This window comes from Gymnodraco acuticeps, unplaced genomic scaffold (assembly GCF_902827175.1).
Source record: "Gymnodraco acuticeps unplaced genomic scaffold, fGymAcu1.1, whole genome shotgun sequence".
In the NCBI taxonomy this organism is placed as follows: Eukaryota; Metazoa; Chordata; class Actinopteri; order Perciformes; family Bathydraconidae; genus Gymnodraco; species Gymnodraco acuticeps.
Genome location: NW_022991298.1, coordinates 1198 through 25744, shown reverse-complemented (window position 1 = coordinate 25744; position 24547 = coordinate 1198). Strand labels below are relative to the sequence as shown.

Genomic DNA, 24547 nt, shown 5'->3' with positions numbered 1-24547 from the left:
CAAAGTCTAGCACACTCAAGCTGGTTTCTCCAAAATTACCTACCCCACCTTTAATGAGTTCTTTTTTCAATGGGTGAACACAACGATCGACTGTTTCATCCATAGCCACACGATATTCTACGAATAACACTTCATTTACCTAATTCTAATGTCTAATTAAGTAAAGTTAGAAATGAAGCAAACACCGAGTGGTCTGTGGATTATTTTCATCAACCTTTGCAACCTCTCTTCTCCTGATGGCGGTGTGTACTCACTGGGTATGATGGTGGTCTCTCCGGGCGGGGCGGTGATGGTGACGGGGATGACGATGGTGTTGCTGTTGAGGCCGGCCTGGCTGGCCCTGGTGGAGTTCTTCTGGTTGTCGGCGTCCTCCTGCTTCTCTCCAAGACTCAGGTTACTGCGCATGGGCTGCAGAGGACTGGAGGCCAGGCCGTCGTCCTCAGCATCCGGCTGCCTGTCCCTGGGGAGAGAGATGTGTGTCCATGTATCACAGGCTTCATTACACTCTGCTCACAGGGTTCTCAGAGCTTCGTGCCAAATTAGGCCCGTTCGATAACGTTTCTCTGTCCTCCTGGGATAGGATCTATGCTGCTAGACTAGAAATGCTACCAAACACACTATCATATGGTAGTGGAATTGTATTTCTTACATAGTGTCTTAGAATATATGTTTCCTGTCTAAAAGATCCACTAGAATTAATTAAGCCGAGCCAGACACAAAACAGAGAGCTGAAGGGAGTGTTTGGATGATATTATGACATGCAGCTGTAATGCCTTACACCATGAACAAATATTCAAAACAGACAAAGAAGATATAAAATGAAGCAAGACTCTGCAACTCTACGTCTGGTTTCTAACTTTAAATGTATTCAGAAACTAAACTTGGTGGAAAGTTAAGAGAAATGTGATGCTTCCGGATCAGCCAACAGATGCAAGCAATGGTTTTCAGTTTGTATTCTGGCTGTGTAATGCTGTACTTTGTATGGTAATGAAACACTCTAAAATAATACATTCTCCATTTACTAACACAGTGCATTAGTGCTTCTGCTTTTGCAAGCAAAGTATTAGAGCAGCAAAAAAATTAAAATGTTTAGTGTGTACAATTTGAAGAGTATAAAACAAGAACCAAGTTATAATACAAAAACAGTGCTGTTGTTCGGATAAGTATTTTTGAAAAGAAAGCCAGAGGTTAATTGGCTTTTAAATTATCGAAGAAAATAAGCTTATGTGTATATGTTTATAAGTTTATGATACTTGGTCTTTTTATTAAGCCAGATCATCTTCAGAAACAAAAGACAATTGTATTAATTTGGAAAATGCTACAGCCTTAAGTCAAAAGCTAACGCTAGACCAGAACTATAACACAAAACACAACAACTCGTAGCTGGTGTTCATAACTGTGTCAATATGTCACAATATGTCGATCTCACATGCTTTTTCAAAGAAGACCAAGAAAATGCAGATTGGGGCCAAAACCTCTACAGCAGGGATGAACAAATGGCGGCCAGGGGGCTTGTAGTACTGATACCGTCCACTAGACTCCTAGTTACGTCGCGAGCTGTGTACATGATTTTGTTCGGCAGCCAAATACCGCAAAATAATCTGTGAGGCGTTTGTGTGTATTGTGTTTGTTTCCCGGGGAAACGAACGCTCACAAGAAACACCGGCTGTTGTTACGCCTGCTGTGACGTTAAGTCACCGCTTGTAATTATGCCTTTACAAGCTTCAAAGTTGTATTTATCATCTGAATTTGGCGAAACAAGTTTAATATTCTAAAAACCAAGACTTTGTTTATTTGAAATCAGATGAAAACAAACTGTCACGGACCCTGCCGTGTTATCTATGATTACTATTAGGGCTGAGCGATTAATCGACTTTAAATTGAAATCGCGATTTGAAATGATGCGATTATCGAATCACAAAGCCAGCGGTTTCTTTTTTCTTCTTGTGTGTCAGTCATCCACACCAATCAGAAGTGCTGTGCTCCACATATACCAGCCATTGTTAACCAATCAGAAGTGGCCCATGATAGAAGGTGATAGACAGATTGATCCAATCACCTGCCAAGTATTTTTGAAAGTGCCTGCCCTTTCCAAATGGCTTCCAATGGAGCTTTAGATGGTTTGGTGAAACAAAGCATCTGAGTCAGGTTAGTAATGCTCCATCACATGTTTCTATTACAGGGTGAATCTTAAACTGAAGCTTGACTTTAAAGCAACCCAACAGAACTTTCATGTAAGTTTAGTTATTTCACTCGTAGCTCGGCTGCAGGGGTGCTAGAGACGCGAGCATGTTGGTGCGACCTTCCTAGCCGGAGACAAGTTCCCATCAGCAAAAACACGTGGGTTTGCTATCCTGGCTCCAAGATGGTGGAATGAGCTCCCCATTGACATCAGGACAGCAGATAGCTTGCACATCTTCCGGCGCAAACTGAAAACTCATCTCTTTTGACTCCACTTCGAGCGATAGATTTATTAACAAAGCACTTATATACTAATAAAGGACTGGCTTACCTAAAGCCAGTTGAGTAGCACTTGAAATGTTTGGCTCTATGAAACCTGATGTACTTATATGATTCTGTTTTCTTCAAGGTTGTGTCTTCCTGGTCGAATGTACTTATTGTAAGTCACTTTGGATAAAAGCGTCAGCTAAATGCAATGTAATGTAATGTAAAGATATGGCCACATTTTACAATAAACTTCCGTTGGGTCGCTTAAAAACAAATATCGCAATTCGAATCGCAATATTTGTCAGAAAAATCGCAATTAGATTTTTTTCCCCAAAATCATGCAGCCCTAATTACTATACGCTTTTCATTCATAATTTCAGCGGGAGGGAGGGGGAGCGGCGCTGAGGAACAGCAGAGTGCGGGCTGACAGGTGTCTGTGTTGACATTCCCTTATTGTGGAATACGGGGAATGCAGAGACTGGCTACAAGTGTCTTAGGTTCAAGTTAGAGAACTAATGTCTGGGTTAGTGTTCATGACTTCATGTTTATGTCATCTAATGGTTAATCTCAATGCACACACATTTTCCGTGCTTTCCAATAGTTTAAAATAGTTGTATTCCACTGTTAAATAACCTGTTCAATACAAACATGCCACTTGTAAAAATTAGATAACATTTCTGTGAACTGATATTTGTTTAGTGAGCTTAGTAGAGGATGTTCCCTGAAAGATTGTAAAATGTCAATGCAGATGTCAGACTTAGTATATTTGTTAATAATTACATACAATACATGGAATTTGTGTGTGTGTGTGTTCCAAGTGAATCTGCGGCCCCCTGGTGGCCAGTACATACATTATGTGGCCCCCACCACCATCCAAGTTGCCCATCCCTGCTCTACAGAGTCAGCAAATGCACATCAATGAACCTTTGGTCAGGGTCAGTGTGTTAGAAAACACATTTTACAAGACACCCAAATGCTTTAGAATTCAGGAGTGGTGTCATTACTGGCATATTTTATGTCGTAGTATAACACATGTACATCTCTTGTACTTGTATTTACCACAGACCTCATTTCAGGCCTCTTACAAAACACCCATTGAAAACCTATTGGCTACAAAACAATGGAACCAGAAGTGCAAAAATGCCTAATGTCTAATTTATTTGATGTAGGACTGTATCTGTATCTTTAATAATTGTGAATAGTTTAGGACAGTCAGGATGTAGCATGGCCTCTGTATAGTTTTTTAATTGCATATCCAATAATGAATACTTATAGAGTGTAATGGCTGCAGTCTTACCTGTGACCTTTGAATCCATTCTTGTTCCTCTTACAGTCGTCTCCATCGAGAGTAGAGTGCGCTCTGACCATCCGAGAGCAGCGTCCCCTCCTCTCTCCGTTGCTCTCCCCTCCTCCTCCCCCCTTCCCCCTGTGCTCTCCCTGTGCTCCGTTGGCTATCACCCCGTTCTCCTCTTTGGGTGAACGATGGGAGTGATGGTGGCGGTGTCCTCTCTCTTCTCCTCCTCTGAAGTCTTTGTTGTCCTCCTCAGGGGAGCCGGCCTGGTGGTTGTGCCGGTGTCCCTGTCCTCCTTCGTCGTGGCTGTGGCTGCTATCCCCCCTCCTCTCTCTGTCCCCGTTGTGGTCTCTGCTCCGGCTGTGGTGGGTGTGGTGCCTCCCTCCGTGGCCTTCCCCTCCATCCCGGCCCTCCCCGTTCCTCTCGCGGTGCCGGTGGTGCCTCCTGGAGTGAGTTTGGTTTTCTCCCATCCCGTCGTGCCTGAATTCCCCCGTCTCTTCGCGTCCTCCGTCTGGAGACCTGCAGGGTTTGTCGCCATTCTTGGCCTCCACCACGAGCGGCCGGTCCAGGTGAGTCATCATGTCGGGGTGCAGGTGGAGGGCGGAGGCCAGCTGCAGGCGCTCCTCAGGGTCCAGCTCGTTGAACAGAGCCTCGCTGCTCGTCCTCATGTTGTGTTTCCTCAGCTGGTTGGTCCTCTGCTCCCACACTGACATGGACTTTGCAGAGCGCAGCTGCTCCTTACTGCAAACAGGGATCATCCAACAGAAAAGAATTACGGGAGATGAAAAAACTATGACATAGGAACATATTACAACTATATATTTTCTCTGCTTAATGAGTTATTTTTTCAATGGGTGAACATCACGATCCACTGTTTCATCCATAGCCACACGGTCTTCTACGAATAACACTACATTTACATTTCTTTATCTAATTCTTTAAATAAGTAAAGTAAGAAATGAAGCAGACACCAGGTGGTCTATGGATGCGTCAGCACGAATGTTCCCTATGGTAAAGCTTTCACTTACCATGCTTCAGGGAGAAAGTATCCTTTATAGCAAAATAAGTATAGTTTGAATAAACCAACACCTTAGATGGTAAAGTTAGCTTATTGCAGAGGGATGTACATGCTCAAGTCTTGGATGCAGGCAGTACAAGTGAATTTAATGCACTGGGATGAACTTTTTACCATACAGTACTATCTAAATGAATCCATGGTTTACCTTGATGAGGTAATTGTGTTTAACTGATTCCAGCTTTGCTAGTTACCCTGTCTGTGGTGTCCATGTTGTTCTACTACAAATGAATTGCTACTTTGGGCAAGGAAAAGGAAAATGACCAATTCCATTGCAAGTATTTTCATCAAAGAGGTTTTCAAGGCTACTTTGGACTTGTTTAAATGATTAAAACTGACACAAAATAGGCTTTGCAGGACTAAATCAGAAGCATACATCAGCTTAAAGCTTGTTCCATACTTAAGAAAAGCATATTTAGCAGGAAATTAAAGATAGATATAATGGATGTTAAACAAATCGAGTAGGTATCTTCCAAAGTTACTCTTCCCTTTTGTTCCACACAGCCTGGTGCTTGCTGAGCCACAGCCGAGGGAATACTGTACTCTCCATACCAAATACTAAACATGCCCATTCAATTCTGCTCAACTGACTGTCCCATGACTTTGTTTTGGTCCCCATTTGTAATAATAAAAATGTATCAAGCTATTTTTTTAGGGACTTCTTTGCGACCAGTACGAAGAAGAGGAACAATTACAGCGTTGTATCTCGATAGTCTTGAATAAATAAGAACCTACGCTTTAACAGGGCCACAATGTCCCATGACAATTCTCATTATAATAACTTAATCAGTGAGAGACAGTGTCAATGAGCCAAATCATTTCGGGGCATATCAAAATGTCCATTATCAGGAAAAACGTGTCAGAGCAAATCTGAAACCAGCTGTCTGAGGCTGTGTGAAGAATTACAAATAAGTATGTCGGCACAAATGAAAGCTACTTCATGTCTTTGTTTCCCTTACACCAAGTCAGTCAAAAGGGGTAAATGAACATCATTTTTAGGAGACCAGGCTGCTTTAGTATGCCTAGTGTTAAAGGTGGGGTAGGTAAGTTTGAGAAACCGGCTCGAGATACACTTTTTGTTATATTCCATGGAATGCTCTTAACATACCTGATAGCTTTGACAAAAAATCCAAAATGTCATCAGTGGAAGCCGTAGTACTGTAAAAAGCACGACCAATCATCTGAGCCGGCCCGGCTAAAGTAACTGGATGGCCTACCTGCCTGTCAGCCTTCCATCTGTGCACAAACTTATCTCGTGCCCTCATTGGTCATGTGCGCGTTCGTGTGTGTTGGAGGAGGGGCTCTGTAAGGAAGTAGCAGATTTCTTCTGGCTGTGTATTTTCAAATTGTAGCGCACTCGAGCTGGTTTCTCCAAAATGACATACCCCACCTTTAAGTAAAGTAAGTTGTTTTGTCATTTAGCAAACCTTGCTAATCTGGCATGCAAGTAAAATGAAACAGACATATTGTTTAAATTCAGTTTGACTCATGTTGAATGGGGCAGGTATGACCCACATGCTATGAGTAAAGGTCATTCCTGGCATGTATTGTCTTTAACAGAAGAAGAACGAGGATATACACGTCTCTAATGGGTGAGATGTGATTTTTTTTCTTAACAAGACCTGAAACAAGCCATAAAAAAATCCGTTGATGTGTCCATGTTTCCTTCCATGCTATATGAAGACATTGCATACTGTTTCCACGCAGTATGATTTATTAAAATGGGGCTTTCTGGGTTAGTTAAGTCTGTTCCATCTGGTCACCTGTACCTCATGATTCGTCGGGCAGGAGAGTAGTAGACAGAATAACTCCTAAAGGACAGACAGAAGACACATAGGACAAAGGACAGGTATCCACACACAGTGTTGAAAGATCACAGAAAGGAAAGTGAGGGATGAAACACTGCAGGAGCAGGATGAGTTTTGGTGAGATATATTAAAGCACATGCACACACTGACAAACACACAAGAAGGGCAATATCAAAGAAATCACAGGGACTTCTAGTAAGACTTTTTTGTCAAATAAGCGTTTCTGGTGCACTTTAATCGATGGAGACATCAGATCGCCGGGCAGGAGAGCACAATCTTAGCCTCTGCTCATTTCTTCTTTAAAAGTGCTGTCCCGGGGTCTACGATTACAAACAGACTGGAAATCTCAAACTGCCTTCGGGGATGGCAACGCTTATAGAAATAAAACATTTATATACAAATTATTCACACCAGAGAGCACAGAGCAGAAGATGGATTACTGTATGCGCCAAACTGAGGAGCTGCAGCCATCAACTAAGTACACAATGGTTGGTTAAAGCCAGAGTGTGTTTATGCATCAGCAACTTCACTTAAAGTGACACTCAGACTGGCCTCAGAGCTTCAAACGTGTTGTCATTGTGCATGTTACTGTGTTTTTCTGCTCTCTGAGGTCTTTTGTGATGGTTTGTATAATTATCGTACATTTCATTTTACCAGAAAGGAAGATTTTAAGTTTTATGAGGGTGCCGAGGAAAAGGAGAAGAGAGGAGGCAAGGAGAGGTTAGTATCAAGATGTAGGATTGATTGAAATGGAGATAAATCAGATGATCACAAGAAAGGAGAGGACAGAAGAGGAGTAGGATACATGGAGAGGAAACAAGCAGAAGAAAGGGGAGGAGAGCATCCAAGGAAAGGAGAGGAGAATAGAGGAGACAAGGAGGAGAACATTGTAACGGAGAGTGATAACTCACGCTGACTGAATGCTGTTGATGGACGACCTGCGAGAGATTGCATCTCGATTTTGCTTTACAAAACTGTACATGCAGAACAAAAAACAAAAGAATAATGAGACACAAATCCGAGGGGGCCAGGTGGACGCTCAGTCTGTCCACCTGGCCCCTCTCGTCTTACAGTCAACAACTAACTGTGCAAATACGGCAATAACACACACAACGGAAGCATGTTCGTCAGTAGAGATATTTCAATAATGACAACAAACTATAACTGGAAACATGTCAGGAGTTTCATTCCAAAACAAGAAAAGAGAGTTACTGACTGGAAGAAAATACATTTACATTGTTAAATCATCTTTATAGGGTCTTTCATTTAAAAATGGCTGTAGTTGTTTTGTAATGAAACCCTGTGACAGCATGTACATTTAACAGTTCACTTACAATTAAAGCAGCTGTGTATGAGCTTACTGACAAAAGTGTTTAGTGTACAAATGAATATATTCAGTTAACTGGGGGTAATGCACAGGATCACAGAACAACAGTAATGACAGTGAGAGGGAAATGTTGAAAATGAACTTTTTGACAGAGCTAGGGGTGCAAAATACGTACTGGATATGTTGCTTTATAGTTGGCAAGTATATCCTTTTTAAAAGAGAGATAGATTTTGAAAGGAGAAAATTGAGGGAATGACACATGCAAAGCTCTTAGCTATTCGGGGCCCATAACAGAAGTTAATGTTCTTCGCACTTTTTTTATCTACTAGTTGGTTCCAAACTAGGGATTTAACTTAATCAGGTTGCACCAATAAACCTTAGAAATGTCCTTAGTCAATTGTCAGTCAACCATTTTGAATGTTATCACCCCATTAAATGGCCGTTATGAGTTTTTATCACTACCGTTATAATGCTTCAGTCACAGAGTAACAGATAATCTTCTAATAGGAAGTAGTTTAAGTTGTACGACCTCTTTTGATATAGCAGTGTGTAAAACTCCACTTAACAGATGCGTTAGAACGATGCTGTGTTTGAACTTCTGCAGCTCATCCGGCTCCTGATCACTGAGTACAGTCTAATGACCTGTTTCTGACTGCGAGTGTGAATCGATGATTTCACTTAATTAAATGAATAGATGGATGTGCTGAACTGCACATCACACAAATTACTCAGAGTATTTACCTCGCAATAAAATCTATCTGGTGCACTATAAGGTTTTTTCCCCTCACATTAACAGAACAGATGGGAATTAAACATCAACATATTTTAGCCTCTAGCATTATATAGAGTATTGCAGCTATAAATCGCAGATTAAGCTCTGTTTCAACGGCTGCTTCCTCCTGACTGACTCTTCATTTTAGTGTTCATCTAGGCCCTAAAAATAGTCGCAATTTGGGAGCGCACATAATTTGAGTTGACCCCCCCCCATACCTGTCAATCACAGACATGTCGTGGGTGGGTGGGCCAAAGGTTTTGAATGACAGTCGCTGTCTGGGTATGTAATTATCATATAATAGGAAATGGAAACTTCTAACTTTAATTAAGTTTACTTTTATATTTTTCTCTCTGGTAGTTTAACATTACTTGAGTGACATGTTGCCACTAAAGAAGTGTTTGGATGAAAACCTAATACAAAATGTGTTTAGATGATATTTTTCTTTAAGGGGAAACAAAATGTGTGAAATAAACTGCTGTTGCAAACTAACATATTGTTGGTTGAAGCAAATAATGAAGAAAGTAGACAACACATCAGGAGCACTCCCTTAGTGGGAATAAATCAGGAGAAAGAACATCAAACACACAGAAATGTTAGAGTGTGAAGGAAGAAAAGACAACGAGCAGGAAGACAAAGGGACGTTTATCTCCAGCGCGGGGGAACACAGCTGCTGTCAGAGGAGAGAGATTATTGGACACTTACGCAGAGATTGAGATGTTGGCTGCTGACATGGGGCTGACTTCCTTCACCTCCATAGCTTTCTGCAACGCCAGCTTCTTATTGGCTGCCTGCTCCTGCTGCTCCTCATCCTTCAGCCAATGAAAACAGAGACATTCAATCATCCTTGTACAACCTGTTAATATCCTGTTCTCAGGTGCCTTTTTGACATGTTTCACTGTGAAGTAGAAAGAATAACTACCACATTTTTATATTAATATGTATTTTTCATTGGTCCTAAAATACAACCTTTATACAGTAAGACCGGGACTACCTTAGTCAGCTCCTGTGCATTTGCGAGGTTATCGACAGCGATAGCCAAGAACACATTCAGTAGGGTGTCTGAACAACAGGATTCAGGAGAAAGTACAGACAGTATATATCCTGTAATGAAAAGGGCCTAAAAATTGTTATTTGATAAATCCGTCAGTTCGCCTGCTGGCCCGATATTTGGGAAACAAGCAGGGTTCTTCCACATCTGCAATTGAGGGTCCATGTTTATTGAGCATATCAGCAATTAGTAATTAGTATCAGTCCTAACTGGCCGATATAAAGATTATTGTTATGCTTTTCCCAAGAAAGATGGTTTACAACTCCACAACTCATAAACCGAAAAGTATGCTATGTTGTTTCTTTATGGTTTGTAAAAGGCGTGTAATAAACACAGAAGCTTTTAGTAGGGCTTTCCACTCTCAATGTTTGCCGAAATGAGATCTGCACCTTCCAAAGTAGGATGAATGCCGTCTCTCTTAATCAGACCAGGTTTTCCCCAGAAGGCTGTCCAATTATTTACGAAGCCCACATTGTTTGCTGGGCACCACCGAGACAACCAGCGCTGAAATGATGACATGCGGCTATACATGTCGTCATTGATCAGATTGGGGAGGGGACCAGAGAAGATTACGGTGTCCGACATTGTTTTAGCATATCTACACACGACTCCACATTAACTTTGGTGCATTCTGATTGTAGCGTAAACTAACATCATTACCACCGACGTGAATAACAATCCTACTGTATTTACGTTTATTTTTAGCCAGCAGTTTAAGATGCGCCTCAACGTCGCCCGCTCTGGCCCCCGGAATGCATGTGACTGTGGAGGCTTCGGTCTCTAATTCACGTATCTCATAATAGAGCTACCAATAACCAGAGCTTTAAACTTTAAGGACATGTCCCAGTACCGTTGAACATTCCCACTAAGTTACTAATACTAACTGAGTTACAAGAATCTAAGGTATGATTATTAAAAGTTCTTAAACATTCGCTTTCTTTTAGGTGTGATGTTGATTGACACTATTTACCTGCTGATCACCTGGAAAAATGAACACAATATTTAACCTAAAACCATTTCCACATGTTGATCCTGCTCCTTCTGACTCTAACACTCTTCAGTTTAATTTGTCATAGAGGATACAGTTTCCAAAGAGCGTGAGGACGATGAAGTAGACTGAGGAGAACATGCCCCCATGTACGCCTCCTTGTGATTCGATGCCGTGGTACATCACAGCGTTCCAGTCCTCGCCCGTCAGAATCTGAGGAAGACAAGAGATCCAAAGTGACGCCGTAGTTTTAAGCTTTGTGCAAATCTCACAGAGTAGAATTAAATTACTTTACAAAGTGAAGGGTTACGAGCAAGGACTAATTGAAGGATTATCAACGAGCTCATTAGGGGACAGAAGGTACACAGACCAGTCATTCCCTCTAATTAAAATACCTGATAACAATCCTTCGTTTTCCATAAAGTCAATGTTCTACCGTTAATGTTGATGATATTAAGTGCACCTCATTTTTAAGAGTGTGTGTGAGTGTGTGAGTGTGAGTGTGAGTGCGTGCGTGCTGTGTGTGTGTGTGTATACCTGGAACACAGTGAGGATGGCTGCTGCAAACGTATCAAAGTTGGTGGTTGGGGTCTCTTCTTCAAAGTTAAACCTGAAAGAATTATAGTAAGAACATCATTAAATAAAGAGAGGAAAATAGAATGACCAATAATTAAAATATAAAGACACTACTGGGTTTAATCTAAGGATAATCCTCTTTAAGTAACACGATCAAAACTAGTAGAAAGCACAACAAGAAGACCCAAATGTAGGTATTCTTTAACAATCAAGTCTATACGTTTATACCCTAAACTTTGTGATTACGTTGAGCCAAACCAAACAGTTAGATACTCAGGAAATGAAAACAAAATGTGCTCCAAAAAGGTCTACATCAAATCAGTCCTTCAAAAGAAGTGACACATGGGCATAGGAGAATTGTTCTCCAGAATACTTTACAGCTTCAGGTGGTGACTAGAGTATTCATAGATGAAACAAGTTGTTTTGTATTGATAATGGATGAGACAGAAGGACAGGGAGTGAAACATGCAGCAGCAGTAGCAGGAAACACTAGTCCCCAGGGGGCCACAGCTCAAACGTTCAAGTCCCAAACACACTGCCTCTGCAGCTCAGGGCTGCACGATGTGACATGTGTCACATGCTACAAACTGCGATGCAGCACGTCAAAAAACTTACAGGGAGTAAAAACATCGAATATATTGAGCAAATGTAGTTGTACCTGTCATTTAAAGAAGTCATGTATTCATAATACTGAGAATGTTGGCTGTAAGGATCTGGGTATTTAAGTGTCTCCTTGCTTGACAGTGACAACTTCAACACCACAGAAGAAGATGTGCTTTCAGTTGAGATAATCAAAGTTGCCTGGATATGCCCCGCAGAGTTGCTAGCCTCAAAAGACAAAACAAAAACAACTTTACTTCAAGAGTTTCAATGAAAACTACAGCTGTGTATGTGAAGCAGGTTTATATAGAGTATCATACAGACGTCCTACAGTGACAGTAGGTTTTTTGGCTTAACACAACAGCACTGCTGAATTCGAAGACACTGATTAGGAGTGATTTAAATATGATTTTCTCTATAGCATGTGCATGCAAGAGCTTATATCCTAGCAATGTTCCTTTAACGTGTTTATTCTCATATACATATGGACCCCCAAAAGCCCTTAATATGGGTTCAAAAGTTTATATTTTTCATTGAAATGTCATCTTTTTTTCTGCTGAAGGGAATGAATGAAACGTCTTTCACACTTCTATGAACAACCATATGATTCAAATCGTGTGATAGGTCATGTGTTGGGACAAAAAACCCACGAAGGAAGAGAGCAAAGAGGAAGAAGAAGGGTCTGTAAAGGAGAAGACGGAGTAGAGCACCTTTACCACAGTTACCGTCTGCAAAAATGACAGGATCTGCTCTGTTGAAGAGAAACCAGCTGTGATATGTGTTTGTGTATTTACACAGTATGTATGTGTCTTAGATTTAGAGGCCGATTTCAGGCAAAAATGATGATCAGATCATTTTGTGATGACAGTATGTCTTAAACACACGACAATTGTTAACACGGAACAACACTTTCAAGGGACAACATGTTGGTATTCGAAGCCCTTTGGTTTCAGTTTGTAGTCGTAGTGGTATTGTCACGTTCAGGCAGACATTCGTTAAATGTAGGTAGAAAGTTTGTCTTTAGTACAAGTGAAACGCACTGGCCCAATCTTGGTTTCCATTGGCTTTAATCTGATGTTTTAAAAAAGGAAACTGTTAACTGTGTAAACAGGCTCATGAAACAATGTTACAGTCTTAACTCCAATTTGTAATCAAACTGTAAACATGAGCAAGAGGAAGTTGTGGCCTTGTTATTTTGAGGCTTAAAGGTGGGGTAGGTAAGTTTGAGAAACCGGCTCGAGATACACTTTTTGTTATATTCCATGGAATGCTCTTAACATCCCGATAGCAATGAATATCTTAAGTGCTTTGACAAAAAATCCATAAAGAAAAGTCATCTGTGGAAGCCGTAGCGCTGTAAAAAGCACGACCAATCATTTTAGCCGCCGCTAAAATAACTGGATGGCCTACCTGCCTGTCAGCCTTCCATCTCGTGCACAAACTTATCTCGTGCCCTCATTGGTCATGTGCGTGTTCGTGTGTGTGTTGGAGGAGGGGCTCTGTGAGGAAGTGGCAGATTTCTTCCGGTTGTGTATTTTCAAATTCCAGCGCACTCGAGCTGGTTTCTCCAAAATCACCTACCCCACCTTTAACTGGTGAAGTATATAAGATACGTAACAAAAGTAACTGTGTCACCCGTGCTGGCTCCCATTTGAGTGAACATTGAGTGAGCTTGTGAAATGAGATGTTCCACTATTACTCTTGGCTATAATGTTCAGGTATTTATATAGTATTGGTCATGTGATGAACCACTGAGAACCCCATATCCAAAGCATGTACTGGTGTGGCCCTAATATGTGCATAAGGGAGACGGGGGAAGAAAGAGATTAGAGGGGGAGGGGCAACTAATTAAATAAGCCAATTTCCCAAAATCTGTGGCGGAAAATGTAAGGCGGGGCCTCTCACACCTGCACACTTGCTCGCCTGTTCCACTCTTCGTTTCCCGAATGCCAGGAAGGATTCTGGCCTAGCTTCTGAAGGAAGTGACTCGGAAGACATGTGCTACCAAGCAAGCGTCCCCGACATTGAGAAACACCCTCTCTCTCCATGCTTCCCTCCTCTATCTTTGTCTTTCTCCCTCCCATTACTGCATCATCCATCAACCAACCCTCTCTATACCTATAGCTCATCCCTCCATCACTTTCTCCATTTTCATTTCCCCCTCCTCGGGCTCGGTGTGGGGAGTGTCGATGGTGGTGGATGCTGCTGCGCCTGTGTGCTCCGACCTCTGTTTACTCTGATAATAGGGTTTGGGAGCGTGCTGCTTGGCTTCCGCACATCATCCACGGGGACTTCATTAAATCAATGCTGAAAACAAGATTCATGTGAAGCCAAACTCCCCCCCCCCTCCCATCATATCTGATACTTACAGCAACAGCAGCAGGTTTACAAAATAACAAACAACATCCAACTGCTGAGCGATGAAACTGTGACATGAATCACACAAGGCATCCTGCAGAAGTCAGGAAATAGAACTGGCTTTTACAATATGAGGAGTGTTGAATACAAATGGCAGCTCATTGGATACAGTACTGTATGTGAGGGCTGCCACTAGTCACTCCTCACTGGATCTTATTGTAATGACTATGATGTTGTTATTCTTATAATGGCTGAAACTGCAAAAGTTGTTACAAAAATAGTGGTTTTATTTGTGAAGATTTGTGAGGTTTTTTGCAATAAACTGGTTCAAATTGATATTATATTTTAAGTTCCATAGAGTGCAGAAATGAGTTTGAAGTTGAGAAAATGAAATGCCATCTCTTCTGTAAATGTCAAAGTCAGAGTCAATCAACAAAAGAAAAACAGAAAGTAGAAAGCAGCGAGCAGAAAAAATAAATCCCTCTTCCTATTACAGTCAATCCTGACCGTTTGAGCTTATCACATATTGTCTCCAAACAGTCGGTGATGTCCTGTGAGTCTCAGTGGGGAGACGCTCCTCTGCCTCAAGCTGTTTATCTTTCAATTCTCACAATTTTACCAGGAGATTACTTTTGGTGTTTTGAGAGCAGGAACATAATCACTGAGCCAGGAATACAGTCGGTATAGTGCAAAGCATTTATTATTATTAACAAGTGTTTTAATCTTCTATTTAGGGTTGAAATACCTTGAAATGATCTGGCTAAGAAAAGGATGGATTTTCTTTGGTATCAATATAAATAATGACATTATCTGCAAGCCAATTAACAGTATACTGCCTGTTGGATTCCTATCTTAAGAAAATGAAATTAGTTGACACGCTTTGTATATTTTTAGACTTTCAGGTGAAAATGTGTGCTCGGCTGTCTGAAACACCATGTTGACGTCAGACCCATCTCACACGTGTCCATCTCCAGAGTCTGATGTGATGCTAATGATGGCGCAGACTGATGTGAGGCTCGGCGCCATGACAACAGCCTGCTGCCTCAGAGACATCCAGTGGTGGTGTTTGTGAAGGCCGTCAGTCCCAGGAGACGAAGTCAGGGGATTGGGAGGGTCCCTTTAAAAATGTTATCCTCTACAATCACTAATTACCTGTAATCACTAACCTTATCTTGGTATTATGATATAAGAGTAATGATACCTGAGGACTTCCCTCTACTTCAGATTTACGTCATTATCAAATGCAAGTTAATATAAAATAAAGAGATATAAAAAAACAAATGCTGCTTTTTCTGTTGAGCAAAAACTCTGAAAGGGAAATAAGAGCACAAGCCCTTATTTCTTATTTTAAATGAACATTAAAAAAAGAAATCTTACACAGGGTCTACAAAAATGTATTATTATTATTATTATTATAGCATCAAGGGAAGTGTGGGAATAACTGTATTTAACTTTAGTGGGGATTAAAAGTCAGTCTGTGCTGCATCATTTTTGACCATTCTTTGTTTTATCTGGCTCCTGTAAGTTCCCAATTTAGATTTTAAATACTTATTGAGCTAAAGAGAAACTTGGAGCCTAGAGCTCCCCGTTCATTTTCCAGTGTACAAAGCTTGTTGAATATTGTCAAAGTTTCCCTGAGATTTGCAGCAGATCTCTGATAGGTACTGTAGACATGCTGTAATATGATAGGACAGGTTGTACACAAACCTAACAAGCTAGTCAAACTCATTTGTAAGAGAAAACAAAGGTACATGTCAACTGAATGCCAAAATGGCCCTTTGTAAGAATCCATCACTGCTTTATGGATCAGCATCGTGATATTTACCGTAGCTGTGCACACAGTCTCACTGTTCAATGAGAGACCACTCACATTGTCTCAGCTGTTCACAACACCTGCTTGTGCCTCATGTCCCATTGGACGTCAGTGTTGCTCTGTTTCCCTTTTGTTTATAATGTTTTAAACCTGAGAGGAAAATAAGACCCAAGTCGTAATAAGCCTAAAGTATCCCTTTGGGGCTTTTAGAAATAAAGTTAAGGATAATTGTCTTGAGAGCCAAAAACCTGAATAAATAAAGGCTGTTGTTGTGAGGAGACAAGATGCAAAGTGTTGGTTTTATCAGGGTTGAGTCAGACGGGGTTGGGTGCCAGGCCTTTGATTATCTGCAGCCAGCCCAGAATCATGAGGTGTTCCTACCATTAGGAGACCCGGGGCCCCTGCTGAGAGCCATATCAAAGGGCACAGTGGCTGCTGCTGCTCTGCCAGCCTCCTGCTGCTGCGGCAACACGTCTGTCACCGCCGCCACGCAGGGCCAAGGTGAAGAGATGGAGAAGATGTGTGTGTGTGTGTGTGTGTGTGTGTGTGTGTGTGTGTGTGTGTGTGTGTGTGTGTGTGTGTGTGTGTGTGTGTGTGTGTGGTCTAGCATTACTATACTTGTGGGGACCTAAATCTGTTTACATAGTCACGTGTGGGGACTGGCTTTCCTTATGGGGACAAATTGGAGGTCCCCATGAGGGGAATCATTAATTTTAGGGTGAAGACTTGGTTAGGGTAAGGGTTAGGGTTAGGCATGTGTTGGTTATGGTTAAGGTTAGGATAAGTCTCCAGGAAATGCATGTAAGTCAATGTAATGTCCCATGAAGTGATGTATACATGGTATGTGTGTGTGTGGTGAGTGTGTGTGTGTGTGTGTGTGTGTGTGTGTGTGTGTGTGTGTGTGTGTGTGTGTGTGTGTGTGTGTGTGTGTGTGTGTGTGTGTGTGTGTGTGTGTGTGTGTGTGTGTGTGTGTTGGATGTAAAGCGAGGCAAAGAGGGATCAGAAAACAGGACGGGGCAGAAAGAATACTCACATTCCTCCGAAGAGCTGCATGCCGAGCAGAGCAAAGACCACGATGAAGAGGAAGAGGAGGAAGAGCAAGCTGATGATGGACTTCATGGAGTTGAGGAGGGAGACCACGAGGTTCCTGAGCGAGTTCCAGTATCTGAGAGGAAGCGGAAAGCACGCAGACACAGATAAATTACTTTTTTTGTTTGGAGAGAACACACAGAGAAAGACAGAAACACTGAGGAGGTTTGAGAGGAACAAATAGAAATATGAGCGAGCTGTAGGTGGCATAAAACAGATCAATGCGTCAGGGTGCGCAGCTGTCAGTTCCAGTGAATCACAGGATTACAGCTAATCTAATGAAATAAAAGGATTGCCATTGAACTCTAACAGGATTGTCGGTTCAGAGAGAAAAAAATGGACACTTCAGCACTTATAAAAAGTGCAGCATCCTGCAACAGAAACCTTATATCTCCAAAAAGCAGTGCCTTTAAAATAAGTAAACGTACAAATCTCTAAGCCAATTACATTGTGTTTTAGTAGTGTTTTCTTGCCAGTTCATTAGGAACAATGTCTTGTGAAATAACCGCAAGAACCAGAGTTTTTTCTTACTTTAAGTGCACTGTCAAAACACAATCTGTGAAAACTGTCGTATCAAAGTGTTCTGTAGCTCTGGATAAGCTCTTTCAAAAACCCTTATGATGCGATCAGTCATATCACAGAACGTGTAAAACAGAAAGCAATACAAAAAGGAGGTGTGACGAACAATGAAGGCAATGAATGTCTAATGAAAGAATACACTGTGTTGCATTCAAAGGGCAACATCCTGGTCCGTTAAGTGAAGCCAATGAGGAAATGCCATTAACCTGCATTCTTTCTATTGGCCAGCGCTGTATTTTATAGAGTATAAAGTTGCATTATGGAACAGAGTTTTTGATTAAGTTTGACCCCTACTTAGGTGTTTAAATATGTTTGGGAATGTCGGTTCTGCACTTCCAATCTTGCTTTGTGGAATGCAAACAGAAGTGTATTCCATGTAGTGATTCTGATAAACAACAGAATAAGGATTGGAAATGTGCAAAATGCAGAAAAAGCTTTGGGTATGTAATCAAAACAGAGAATTTGGTGAAATTAAAAGGATGTATTTTTTCTAATGGAAGAAATTGAAAATGAAGTTTCAAATTCAACTCACTTGGTGACTTTGAATATCCTGAGCAGTCGCAGCGCTCTCAACACGCTGATACCGAACGATGCTCCGGGTTTAATCATGTCCCAGATCACCTCGCAAATACTTCCCACAATCACCTAGACAACAGAGCAAAGAATAAAGTTTTCACGTGCTGTTATTGCGTTAAATATCTACTTTTGAGTCATAGTGAATAGTAACTTACCCCAAAATCAAAGCAGTTAAAGGAGGAATGAAAATAATTCCTCACTCCGAGGCCGTACATCTTCAAGGACATCTCAGTCAGGAACAAACCCAGGAACACAAACTCTGCTGCGTCTGTTTCCAAGAGGCACAGAGGAAACTGTTTATAGCCCACCAGCATCAATAAGTGTGGCAGTATAAGTGTGTATTTGTGTGTGGGACTTACAGAGGGCCCTGGTGAGCCACTCGGGCTGGTCGTAGTGGACGATGGCCACGCACAGAGTGTTCAGGCCCACCAGACACAGAACGATCCAGTAGAAGCTCGGAGCCTTCACCATGCGCCGGATGAAGAAGCGCATCCTCTTCTCTTTGCGCCGGAAGTACGAGGAGCTGTCCATCTTACCGCTGCTCTTCACGCTGGCCCGACCAAACGGAGAGCCAGGAGGAGCTGGAGGGAGAGGAAATGTGTAGTGTCACCGTTTCTCAGCTTTCACACTGAATCACTGTGTGCGTTTTCCTTGTATTATTCCTGTTACTGTAATTAGCAGCATCAGCCAACACATCTGAAACTTGTCTATTTCAATACAGACATTTTTCACTGTACTGGATTTGTTCACAACTAATTAACATTCACACACATTCACACACCGCTGTTCATGCCATTGGGAGTCATCCATGTTAGACTATAACTTTAAAGTAGGATAGGATAGAAATACTAAAGTCAAGTACAAGCATGTGAAAATTGTATATATTTAAGAACAGTGCTTGATTAAATGTACATATTTACTTTCCACCACTACCGGATCCTCCAAATGTAGATGTTAAATCTATCGTACACAAACAGACTATGTGGTTTACAACTTTTCACCTGTTAGTGTGCACAGTGTGGGCAACAACTGTGCTGCTTTGCAATTATGCTGTAGGAAATTAGAGCAGATGGTTTAAAAGACAGAAGCATAATAAGATAGTGATGTGTTGAGTAGAGATCCGTTTCATTTCATACCTGCTAACAAGCACTGAAAGATGTTTGTGGCCAAAACTCTAACTTATAAAAGTAACAACACCTCCCCAAGGGGACCAAAAGCAAAGCGTAAAATCACCTGAACACTTCAATTTCTCTTGCAGCTGCTCATTAAAAAATGTGCACCTAATATATGTACCGTGGAGAAGGACTGCAGGCATCGTGTGCGAAAAGACAGGAGACAAAATTTGACTGTAGCATGCCTCTATTCCCTCAGCACTTCATTTAGAACGGAAAACAATCTTATGATAATAGGAAAAAAGTATTGAAGGCAACCAAATGGTTTCAATTATCATGCTTCTGCTCATTTCCAACCCACAGACAGGCAATTACATGTTGTCTTTATCCATTAATTTAAAACAAGTATAATTCTATGCTGCAGGTGGTTCTCCTGCCATTTGGATGTAACAGTCTAATTAGAAAAGTTAATTATACTTATTTTCCCTCAAGGTGGTTTGCCTCTGCTGCAGGAGAAACAGCTTTAATGGAGCAGAATCTGCTTCTGTAATGTTCATTTTTTACGTTTATGCGAGATATCATACATTTTTTTTGCTGTTCAAGTGACATTACATCTGATACATGGAGAGCAGAGTCAGGGTTCATTGTAAAGACAGGCTTTTATGGTGGCTTTTATATTGAATGTCATCTTTGAGAACAGACAGCATGTGACGGTGGGAGGTGGGGTGCAGGTGACGGAGGATAAGAAGACTTACGGACGGAGGAGATGTCAGCGAAAGGATCGTCCCCCTCCTCGCCTCCTATCAGGTCGTTTTTACCTTTCTTCGCTTTGCCACGTTTATGGACTGTAAGGAACAAAGGACGGAGAGGAAAGGGGGAGATGATCAGATATGAGTCGTAAAATATGATATCAGCAAGTAGGTTTAAACACACAAGGAATCTTTAGTGTATAATGGTGCGTACATTAACACAGTATAAGAAATAAGTTATTTACTTGCACTATTTTATCTGTTTTATTGTGTTGCACTGTTGGAGGAGCCTGTGACCTAAGATTTTCATTGTAATAACTACACTGTAGCTATGCACACATGACAATAAAAGCCTTGAAACTTGAAGTTGTAAAAAGGGATCAAGTATACAATTATTTCAAGACGTCAATATAACATAAAAAGCAAGCATTTACCAATTGTATTTCAATAGAACAACCTTCTTCCTCTTGCAGGATATATGTGTGTGTGTGTGTGCGTGTGCGTGTGCGTGTGCGGCCTAGCATTACTATACTTGTGGGGACCTAAATCTATTTACACAGTCACGTGTGGGGACTCGCCTCCCTTATGGGGACAAATTGGAGGTCCCCATAAGGGGAATCATTAATTTTAGGATGAAGACTTGGTTAGGTTTAGGGTTAGGGTAAGGTTAAGGTTAAGGGTTAGGCATGTGTTGGTTATGGTTAAGGTTAGGATAAGTCTCCAGGAAATGCATGTAAGTCAATGTAATGTCTCCTGAAGTGATGTATACATGGTGTGTGTGTGTGTGTGTGTGTGTGTGTGTGTGTGTGTGTGTGTGTGTGTGTGTGTGTGTGTGTGTGTGTGTGTGTGTGTGTGTGTGTGTGTGTGTGTGTGTGTGTGTGTGTGTGTGTGTGTGTGTGTAAGGCAAATTAGAGGGGCGAGCTAATTGGAACCTATGAATAGCAGACATCAATCCTGTTTTTCATTTGGAGATGTTCTGCCCTCCTGTTTGAAGCCAGCCTTGGAAAGATAAACCGCCGGCCCAACATGGGAGATCGTCACGTGTCAGTGGAGCGCTGGGCTGAGGCTCAACATCTACAATCCACCATCTCCGCTCAACAAAAAGCTTCTGGGAGGCAAAACCAGTAGAAAAACGATCTGGCTTTGATACTGAGCAACACTAAGAAATACATTTTTTATGGAATCCTTTTAGTTTGTAATTGAGTGGCACAAAACTGGGAAAGAATCTGCCAGCGCTGTGAGATAACCTCATCTTGTTTCCAATTACAACTTTCTTGATTGAACCCCCTACCTTTGTAACATCCCAACCTTAGGGCAGCACGACAGCAAAAAGGCAAAGTTTCTGAATATGGGCCGTCGGGATTTGTCCGTGGATTTGATATTCTTAAAGCACCTAGACCTTCTTTATGATAAGTAAAACAAAAGACCTGTACATCTCACTCGTTACACTATGAGACATTTAATGAATTAACACATGATCTTTAAGGTAGGAAGACAATTAAATTCATAATCAGTGTTTCAAAGTGTTTCTCGAAAATACATTCAAATAGTGTGTGGGATTATAACTCTTTATAGGGAGCTGGATCTGGTTCTCTTTTTCATTTTTCAAGTCATGAAAATAAGTTATTTAGGTAGAAATAATTTGCAGGAAACGACAAGGCCAAAAAAAAAGCCCAAAGGACAATTTGCTCAATTTCTTATCTCTATACACCAGTTAAATGATTGAATAATCTTTTTAATTCAACTGTACTGAGTCAGGCAGCTATGATTGGCACTTTACCCCCATATTCATACCTGTCATTCATTTTGAAGGCCAACTCCTTATTTTCTGCTCTAACAACATCAGAGTGGTTTTCCTCTGGCTGTGGGCGCACACGTTTTAATCCCTGATATAAACTAACTGAGAAAATATGGCAGCTAGGTGCTGTCACTTTACTGTGTGTGTGTGTGTGTGTGTGTGTGTGTGTGTGTGTGTGTGTGTGTGTGTGTGTGTGTGTGTGTGTGTGTGTGTGTGTGTGTGTGTGTGTGTGTGTGTGTGTGTGTGTGTGTGTGTGTGTGTGTTGAGAGCATGGCATAGTGAATTTACTTTAACAAATCCAATCAGACTTAAGCTGTAAATCCCACTAATTAACCCTTGCCTTCACACCAGGCTGATGGACTGACATCATCAGGAGAGCGAGGGAGAGCGGTAATTGAATAACAGTGTGCTCTCTTTCAAAGGAAGGCAACAAGAGTACAGAGTGGAAACCATGGCAACCACTTAAATAATGATGTACGTAAGTGCTGATTATATGATTAACAGTTGGCTGGCATGGCTGCAAACGGCACAATTACACAGTTGTGCATTAGGGGTTAGTGTAGTGGAGGGACAGCCTTTACGCATAGTTTGGTATTAACTATTATAATAACAGGCTGAAAATAAATAGAATAAAGTTTTATAATTGAAGATAATATATATTGGAAGACCATGTGTGCTAAAAATAATAAAGGGTTAAATAATTGGGCAAAAAAGGTTTTGCCAGGTGAAAAAAAAATAATAATAATTGTTGTTGTTGTAATAGTAATTTAAGCCACAAGAGGCCTAAGTGCATCACTACCCTGAGTTCTACAGGAAATATATTTGTTTCAATATATTCAAATTAGATATATTATCCTCACAGAATTTTCCATTTTCCAAATATTCTTAAAAAAAACAAAAACATTTAAGTAAAACAATTCAGTCAATTCAATCAGGCTGAGAAAACTGACCACCAGAATGGTTTTGTTCTCACTTGCTTCTCAGGGTTTCCATACAGTCAAATATGCCTGAAGTTGACTTAAATATCCACTTCACAAAAGGGAACCAGATCACTATCTTTACGGAGGATTTATGGAAAGCAAAACGATGCTGTAATACATCTAGAAATGATGTATCATGATAAAGCAGGCAGCAGTTACTCAGCCTTCTTTATACCTGGAAGGTTTTGCTTCCTCTTGTACCACGCACCGTCCAGTGGGGACTTCTCCTCTGCTATCTCATCCTCCTCCTCCAGCAACACCTCCTCTGCAGCGAGGGAGAGAAATGAGAGAGAGAGGGACTTTCTATCAATTTGTCATGTTTTTCTAACACAACAAACACATAGGAGCCAGCTCTCCCGCTGTTTCAGAGATGAGTCTGACCTGCTTTGCAGATCCACTCCAAATACCCGGTGAGCTCTCGCTCGATCTGCTGCTGCCGGCGGAGCTTCAGGAACTCCTGCCTCTTCTCCACACGTTCCCTCTCTTTGGCAAACTCTCTGTGGAAAATGACACACAGGAAGAATAGTTCAAATAACTAAAAAGCATGTGAAACATCTGATAGAGCAGTGGTTCTCAACTGGTTAGGCCTAGGGACCCATTTTTTACTTTTTCAATAAATCGCGACCCACCATTTTGAACCACTCAAATCTATTCAACAAAATATTGTGCTGTAATATATATATATATTTGCTTTTCAGCATACAATATTAATTCAAGTGAAGTACAGTGCATATATCCCGTATATCCCTTCACAGAACCGAAGTATGCTTTTAAAAAGGTTTAATGAGATGATGGAATCAAAGCTGAACATAAAAGGCATCCATCCATCCATCCATCTTCTCCCGCTTATCCGTGGTCGGGTCGCGGGGGTAGCAGTTCCAGCAGAGAGCCCCAAACTTTCTTTTCCCTGGCGACATCAACCAGCTCTGACTGGGGGATCCCAAGGCGCTCCCAGGCCAGCGAAGAGATATAATCCCTCCACCTGGTCCTAGGTCTACCCCTTGGTCTCTTCCCAGCTGGACGTGCCTGGAACACCTCCCTAGGGAGGCGCCCAGGTGGCATCCTAACTAGGTGCCCGAACCACCTCAACTGGCTCCTTTCGACGCGAAGGAGGAGCGGCTCAACTCCGAGTCCCTCCCTGATGACCGAACTTCTCACCTTATCCCTAGAGACACCAGCCACCCTGCGGAGAAAACCCATCTCGGCCGCTTGTATCCGTACATAAAAGGCAGACATGCTGAAAACACCAGAAGGGGGGTTTGGAGATCTTTAGAAATACTATTATATCTATTACTACCCGACATATTAATATTGTTTGTTTTTCACGGACCTTAAAAATAAAAGCTTGAAAAACAAACAAAAAAAACTTCTAATTTTTTTTTTTTTTTTTTCCACACATCCCATCACATCACATTTATTTTTTTCTTCACTCACACATCCCACTCGAAACGGGTCCGCGACCCACTTTTGGGTCGCGACCCACCAGTTGAGAACCACTGTGATAGAGGAACATCTGTATTTGTATACATTTACAATGGGATCTTGGGAATTACAAAA

The 24547-nt window shown here is 41.4% G+C and overlaps 1 protein-coding gene across 13 annotated transcripts in view; it reads right to left on the bottom strand.

Moving 5' to 3' along the window:
* The window catches only part of LOC117562351 (voltage-dependent N-type calcium channel subunit alpha-1B-like), a gene marked incomplete at its 5' end in the record, with an annotated part of 79096 nt that extends 55634 nt beyond the window's left edge, over nucleotides 1–23462 (bottom strand). For 4 of the 13 annotated variants that reach the window (XM_034240162.1, XM_034240163.1, XM_034240165.1 and 1 more), the window contains 15 exon segments: nucleotides 255–460; nucleotides 3746–4480; nucleotides 6584–6625; nucleotides 7534–7596; nucleotides 9427–9533; nucleotides 9716–9783; nucleotides 10856–10973; nucleotides 11298–11370; nucleotides 17141–17272; nucleotides 18308–18420; nucleotides 18507–18619; nucleotides 18711–18932; nucleotides 20219–20308; nucleotides 23166–23255; nucleotides 23372–23462. In XM_034240162.1, coding sequence (XP_034096053.1) covers nucleotides 255–460; nucleotides 3746–4480; nucleotides 6584–6625; nucleotides 7534–7596; nucleotides 9427–9533; nucleotides 9716–9783; nucleotides 10856–10973; nucleotides 11298–11370; nucleotides 17141–17272; nucleotides 18308–18420; nucleotides 18507–18619; nucleotides 18711–18932; nucleotides 20219–20308; nucleotides 23166–23255; nucleotides 23372–23462 — 2263 coding nt within the window. 13 annotated transcript variants of the gene reach the window in all.
* Nucleotides 23463–24547: the final 1085 nt, after the last annotated feature.